The sequence below is a fragment of the Fundulus heteroclitus genome, chromosome 9, assembly GCF_011125445.2.
Source record: "Fundulus heteroclitus isolate FHET01 chromosome 9, MU-UCD_Fhet_4.1, whole genome shotgun sequence".
Lineage (NCBI taxonomy): Eukaryota > Metazoa > Chordata > Actinopteri > Cyprinodontiformes > Fundulidae > Fundulus > Fundulus heteroclitus.
In genome coordinates this window covers 5213380-5220611 of record NC_046369.1, presented here as the reverse complement: position 1 = coordinate 5220611, position 7232 = coordinate 5213380, and the positions used below count along the sequence as shown (strand labels likewise).

The 7232-nt window shown below is 42.9% G+C and overlaps 1 protein-coding gene across 2 annotated transcripts; it reads left to right on the top strand.

The window, feature by feature from the left end:
* Positions 1 to 972: 972 nt before the first annotated feature.
* dmrt2b (doublesex and mab-3 related transcription factor 2b) lies at positions 973 to 5790 on the top strand. 2 transcript variants are annotated; one of them, XM_021324329.2, is made up of 4 exons: positions 973 to 1325; positions 1612 to 1986; positions 2536 to 2638; positions 4656 to 5790. In XM_021324329.2, the coding sequence occupies exons 2-4, from the start codon at positions 1612 to 1614 to the stop codon at positions 5501 to 5503; spliced, it is 1326 nt and encodes a 441-aa protein (XP_021180004.2). In that variant the 5' UTR covers positions 973 to 1325; the 3' UTR covers positions 5504 to 5790. The 2 variants fall into 2 exon arrangements, with proteins under 2 accessions (XP_021180004.2, XP_021180003.2); XM_021324328.2 differs by having other exon boundaries at positions 974 to 1325; positions 1612 to 2007.
* The last annotated feature ends 1442 nt before the right edge of the window (positions 5791 to 7232 follow it).

Genomic DNA, 7232 nt, shown 5'->3' with positions numbered 1-7232 from the left:
ACATTTAAAATTAGAATATTGCATCAGGCCAACAAAAAAGACACATTTTTCATAAAGGAATGGGGGCTCAGTGAAAAGTATGCTTACTACCAGCTTAAAGATAGTTTTTTCAAAAGGCACTTTCAATCTGACAAACAAGCCTCTTAGCAATGCATATTGTAATGTATTGAATATGCCTTAATATTGTATAGATGTTTGTTATTAGTCAATTGTTCTGGCAGTCATCATTGGAGAAAATATTCTTGATGCAGAGTCAGTACACAGAAAAACGGGCACAACCAAACTAACCCTTCCAGACTTGCTTTGACAACTGTTAAATCCTTTACACCACACAGGTGTAAAGGTCACCTGTGTGGATTTAACACTGACTAGCAATAGTTTTCACTGTTTAACTCTCACTAGATGTACTTGTTGATTACAAAAGTTACCATCCAGTAGAATCTGCAAGGTGTGAATATGTTTCTGAATTTCAGAGTTTCAAATTAAGTTTCACAGTGAGACTTACAGACTCGATTGAAAAATTCTCCTGGTTAGCGCTTAGTTTTAACATCCACCTATTTGTAAATTCAGTCGCTAGTCATCAATCTAACTCTACAGTATCAAAAATTCTTCCTCTGCTTAAATTTGGCCAATGATAGAAAATGTAACGCCGCTAGAGTCAGCAAGGAGGTACAATTTGTCTTTGATTTACTCATTAGTTTGCTCCAGCATTGTTCATTATATTTGAATCCAGCACAGAATCTATCAAGAGGAAATATGGGGTAACGTTATTATTAGTACATTATATTTAATCTAAGATTAATATGAAGTTATAAACATTTCTCAATGCCTAATCATTCAATTCCTAAAAAAAAAAAATGCATTATTTTGAACAATATGATGTGAGGCTTTAGCAGCTGCTTGGTTTGCTTCTGCCTTGGGCCAGTTGTGTGCAAGAGAGGGGCAAAAAAAAAAAAAAAATCCTGATAACTAACACCTGCTTTAAATAAACTCCTATGGGAAACATTGGCTTCCCAACAATTTCGGCCTAATTGAGTTGTGTTGTTATCAGAGATCCCAGTCTCCTTTGAAAGATGAGAACGGTTGGGCAGGGCGGCGCAGGTAGAGGGCTTTTAAAAACGAGAGGGCCTTCCCCCTGTGACCGGGGTTATTCCCTACATCTCTGCAGGTGGGTTCTGCGCCAGGAGCTCGGCTTTGCGCCCGAGCTTCTTCTTGGAAAAGGGCGACAAAGAGCAGCCGAGGCAGGCTGAGCGTCTGGCTGCGACGTTTCCACTCTGAACCCGCTGCAGCGAGCTGGAGCGGGGAATCTCTCTGCGCGTCGCCAGGTTAGTGTGGGGATTAGGAGTCTGTCTGCAGAGGCTCAGTAGCCAGAGTTACAACGTTTTAGTTCTTTTTTTTTTTACTAGTTTGGTTGATGGAGGCAGCTTCTGTTATTTAAGATTCAGTATGACGGAATGAGGGTGTTGATTACACGTGATTTTAATCTAAAATCTGTCATTGCATACTATTTTTGATTAGACCTACCAGTCCTGCGTAAACGTGTGCTCAACAATGCGTTGCAAAACGGATTATTTATATTTTTTTCAAAAAAGAGGTATTCCCCTGTCACAGATGTCCGGGCAACTGGAGAGAGGCCTGCAGCTGAGGATAACAGCAAAAAGTGAAGCGCTAAAATCCGAGGAAGTTTTTGACTTGACCACGTCTGACGGATGCGCCGGTGCGCGCCGCCGCCTCGGGGACCAAGCGGAGAGCAAGGAAGTTGTTGCTCCAGAGTCTCCGGAGGGCTGCGAGCAGAATGCTGAGCGCAAGATGACGCGCAGCCCGAAATGCGCCCGCTGTCGCAACCACGGCGTCGTGTCGTGCCTGAAGGGCCACAAGCGCTTCTGCCGCTGGAGGGACTGCCGGTGCGCCTGCTGCCTGCTGGTGGTGGAGCGGCAGCGCGTCATGGCGGCGCAGGTTGCGCTCAGAAGGCAACAGGCTGCGGAGGTGAGAAGAGCGCATGGGCAGGTCAGTGAATTTCGGACTATGGGAGGAAAAAGGGATACAATTAGCGGTCTGAATGTAAAAGCTGCAGTTATTATGTGAGCACAGTGTGAACTGTGCGCCTAAAAGGGAATACAGTTAAACAAAACATGGAGTGGAAACAAATGGATAAAAAAACTGAGTTCTACTGAAAATTAGACACGGGAATACAAAGGTACATAGTAAAGTTGTCCCTGGATCTGACCCGTTCTTAACATGTTCCACATTTAAAGGAAGATTGAGATATATACAGTGAGAATTACTATATATATATATATATATATATATATATATATATATATATATATATATATATATATATATATATATATATATATATATATATATATATATATATATATATATATATATATATATATATACTAAATATTCCAGTCTACTTGTGTCTTAAATAATGGATTACTCATCCTAATTGCCCCATGGTGGACAATTAGTGTGTCTTTGTAAAATATAATTATGTCCAAATGTCTAATTCTTGTTCATTTCTCTCAGGGTAAAAAGGGGGTCAAGTGTTCAGCTCCATTGAGGAGAACAGCGTATCATTGTTTTACCAGAGCGGCTGACTCAAGCACCGTGGCTAAGAGCCACCCGCAGGGTAAAGTATAATTAACATCCTTTTACTTATTCACATTTTTCCCTTTACTCGTGGACTTTTTAGAAATGCTTTTTTTGTAGTTTGGAGTAAACCGTTAAATATGTGCAATTGCTTTTACTGCGTCACAGTAACAGTAATTAAAGCTGCCTGTATCAATAGTCTAGACAACATGAATGTGTATGATACTGGGTACCCCGCTATACCCTCTCAAGCAAAAACTCATCAGGATTTGTAATGCCAACTGCGTTAAAATTCTAGTGTTTGTTGCACATCCAGTCGTCAAAACCATAGATAGTTGCTTTGATAGTTTATATGATAAGGCCAATAAAATGAGCGTTAATGTGTAGCAGTGCCTGATGGCTCTCCACCACCTCCTGCTGGAGTTTTGTTTGCCTTTCACTTGCCCTTTAACGCTTTTATTAGGGTTTTCCCACTCGATGATATACCTTAAATGCTCTTTGCCATTTCTCAGGTTATAATCCCAGACTTTGGTTCACCTTGTTGTGATTGGATGTGATGGTTCAATACAAAGTAGCACTTAACCATAAAGTAAAACAGCTTTATTTATTTTTTTGTTACACATTTCTAAAACGAGCCGGGTGCTTTTTTTATTCTGATGCCCCTAGGTAAAATCCAGATTTTGTTTTACTCTATCGCATTCAGAATGAAATAGAGTACAGCAGGGTGTAATTCCATCTCAGGGAAAATCCAGCTGTTTTGTGACGGCCTCACGAGTTTGTTACAGAACAGAAACCAAACAGCACCGTTAAGAACAAAGAAGAAAGCAAACAGGTCAGAGATATAAGACGTCTAAAGCTTGAGAAGTCCAGTTCAGAGCTTGACGGGGACACAGCGACCATGTGGAAGAATGTCCTCCGGTCAGATGAGATCTTTCCTGCCTACATGGAAAATGCTGTGTGTAGTGGAAACACCACCTTAAGGCATGGTGGTGGCAGCATCATGCTGTGGGGACTGTTTTCTTCACATGTGACAGGAAAGCTGACAGTGAAGACAGGCGGAGCTAAACACAGCACAGAGAGAAAAAGAAAACCTTATAGAGGCCACACAGAGACAGAGTTTTTCACCTTACAGTAGGACAACAAACCTAAACATGTAGAATGAGCTACAGGATCAAAGAACATGTATGTGTTGGAATGGACCAGTTAAAGTCCAGACCACAACGCAACTGAGAAGTTATGGCCAGACTCTGCTAAAGTTTGGACTTTCTTTAATAAATATAACTGGGATTGAGCTTTTTCACGAAGAACAGGCAAACATTTCACTCTGCAGATGTGCTCAGCTGTAATTGCAGTGAAAGGTTGTCCTACAAAATATTGACTCAGGCAGCCTGAATACGTACGCACGCTGAACAAGACAGCCTATGCAGTAGTCTTCCAAAATAACCGAGCTTCCAACAACTTCAAGTACGATCTGATTAATTAAGTCCTGCTATTCTGTTTTTTTCCATTTTCTTGCTTGTTTAGAAGAGATAAACAACAAAAAAGTATCATTAAACTACGTATGTAGTGAAATATTTGAAGCAAATTTTTCTAAGTTTATACGGATTTAAAATACTTAATACCGATACAGAGTGCATGATATCAGCACAATGGTGATTGTGCCATGAGAAGCCGGTTAAGTGAGAAAGCCTGAGGGATTGTAGGTGCATTTCCAAGGGCAGCTCACATGGTTTGTCTGAAAAGTGTGCCCCTGAAAATATAGCTTTTTAATTGCTACAAAGCAATTTCCCACGGCCCTCTCCCTCCTCCTCTGAAACAGGACAGCATGGGCCCTTTCAAGCCAACGAGATAAGGGCCAAGAATGAGGGACATGGAGGGAAATTAGACGCAGCCTGACAAACCTTCCTGCGCTCTCTGCTAAAGTGAAAATGACAGCACTAACCAACCGCTTGATTAAACTAACAACCAGCGACGCACTGAAACATGAACTAATGAGACGGAACTTTTTTACAAAGTGGCTTTCTAACAGCGGAATGTGGCTTTGCTCCCATGTCCAGGGTTAAAACCTCTAACACCCCAAGAGATCGGCGCGTCCAGCTGGCCGAAGCAGCGCCACCAAACTCACTTTCCCTGCCCCTCCATCAGCGCCCGCATGAGAAAGAGACGAGCCTTCGCGGACAAAGAGCTGGAGAACGTGATGCTGGAGCGCGAGCTGAGGCAGCGAGAGCTGCAGGGCGAACTCTCTTTCCCTCCCTCCGCTCTCATCCCCGTGCTTCATCCTCCGCCTCTCCCCGTCTCCCCCTGTCTCCGCTGCTGCTCCCCCGACAAGGACTCTTCCTCTGCAGTGACACCCAGCTGCGTGCCCGCGTATAAATATAAGCAGCTGTGCGACTATGGCCTCCAGTTTTATGACTTCTTCCCCCTGAAGAGTAGGTGCTCCACAGGAGGCGACCACGACGGCTTTTTGCTAAGCCGCAGCTCAGCGCAGCACGGGGAGGACAAGGAGGTGGCGAATGGCTGGAGGGACCGTGGGAAGAGAGCCAAGGCAGAGCCAACACCGCCACCATCACAGCAAAGACTCAAAACGGATGCAGACCCCGCGTCGTGTGTTTGCTTTGTCAGACCTACATTAAAACAAGCAGAACCAGTGGATTTAGGTGACGTTTCGACTGCCAGACTTTCGACTCCCGGATCCGAGCCGCCTGTTCTAAGTGAGCTAGATGTCCCGGCACACACCGGGCCTTTTGATACCGGACCTGGAGCGGGAAGAGGCTGGAGCGCACACACTCCTTCCACCGAGGCGGGCCCTCGTATAGAGTTTGACGAGGGCTCTCAACGTGGCTCAGCGAGGACTCCTGCCGTGAGGCCTTTGCCTTTTTCCGTAGAGGCTCTGTTGAGAGCCTGACGGGCAAATGGAAAACCAGTCAAAGTGCACTTTGTTATAATTGTAAACTGGAACTCAGATCTATAAATAACTGCAAATCGTGCAACACCTATGCATTGTTTGAATTTTCATCAACATATTTTTAGCAATTTGTTACATATTATTTCATAAAGATGTAACTCTAACGGATAAATATTTTTCATGACTGAAAATTTGTATTTTTATGTAAAAGTCTGCTTTTGCTGTATTTTTTTGAACAGTCTTTCTCTATCCTCCTATGCAGTGCAATAAAAAACGTTTTAAATCCAGTTTTGTTTCGATTTTATCTGTTCTCACAAACATGTACAGCAGTAATGCAAAATGAACCGAATGAGCCGTAAGGCATCAGAACTTGTGTTGCGCTGTTTGTTGATGATGTGATTTTTGAATCTGAATTAAAAAGAGGATCTCTTTTCTTTCTCTGCCTTGCAAACCTCTGAAAATGCAAAAAGTGCACAAAATAGCACACAAGGCAGGCGGATTATAAAGCACTAGCGAGGATTTTTTAAATAAGGTTTTTTACCAACATTATTTAAATTGCTTTGGACCAGGAGATTTCAACATCTGTTTTGCCAATTACTATTTCAAAGACTTTGTTGTTCTCAAAAAAGGGACTGGTCGTCTAAAAGTGAAGATCCATACGACATACTCCTTGATGTTTCATGGGGTATAATTTTACCACGTCTGAAGTCTGAGAGAAGATGGGAAAATGAGTCAGTGTTGCCTAGGCGACATTGTTCTTTATTGTACACTGCGGCTGACGCCAGTTGAGTTTGTTTGAGCACGCATTTGATCTATATCCGCTCTTCTTACTTCTTCTCTCCTCCAGCTTTTTGTTCTGCTGCCTTATCTTGCAGAGATGGAGGTCAGATACTTTTGACAACTGTGGACCTTGTGGCGTCAACACCGAGGGCGATAGCGCCGTCTTTGTTTGTGAAAGTCTACCAGCATATCGGAGCGCCTCTCTCATCGTCTTTTCGCGGGCACACAAGTAAGACTAAACCTGGCACAAAGGAAAGCAGGGATTTCAGGATTAAAGCGCCGCATGTATCTCTTTGTGTTCGTGTTGTTGTTTTTTTCTCTCTCTCTATTTGTGTCACTTTGAGAATATTAGCACAACTACCAGGTGGAACACAATATGCAATTGTCACATGATTGGTTAAATGAATATTGACTAACAGGAGAATAATACAAATGGCTGACAACGACGTATCTTCCCCTGGATCAACCGTTTGAGCTGTATTTGATTTGTGGAGGGTATTTAAGTTCTGTGTGCAGGATTCAACCCACAGCAACCCTGCTTTTGGCTTATACCCACGTTCAACTGTTCTCATTTTGAATTATGTCAGAGACGGAAAGATCAGCTTAACTGTTGTTTGATTACTTTCAGCCGATTATTAACGTTTGCCTGTATTGGTTGAGGCCAAAATGCAGAGTCAACAAGCTCAAACCTGTTTTCGCACCCGAAACTTCCTCCAAGTCTGTTGTCACCCTCTTTCTGTGCATCCCTGAGGTTCATTTGCTCACTGGGGCACCATTTCCATTTCAAGCAGATCGCTTTCAGTCATTTGGGATAGAAAAGCAATACTTTGAATGCTCTCTGCAATTCGGAATTCTGTGTTTGCAGTTTCAAAAACCCAGTGTGCTGTTATAGAGACAGGGCAAACTGGGGGGAATCTATACGTCAAAGGAAGTGATACAGGGGTCTTTT

What these genes read in the sequence shown, in the direction of transcription:
- dmrt2b (XM_021324328.2), top strand. Translation starts at nt 1,612, where the DNA reads ATGTCCGGGCAACTGGAGAGAGGCCTGCAGCTGAGGATAACAGCAAAA. An exon ending in TGAGAAGAGCGCATGGGCAG is followed by an intron (nt 2,008 to 2,535) that starts GTCAGTGAATTT and finishes CATTTCTCTCAG; the next exon opens with GGTAAAAAGGGGGTCAAGTG. An exon ending in GGCTAAGAGCCACCCGCAGG is followed by an intron (nt 2,639 to 4,655) that starts GTAAAGTATAAT and finishes TCCCATGTCCAG; the next exon opens with GGTTAAAACCTCTAACACCC.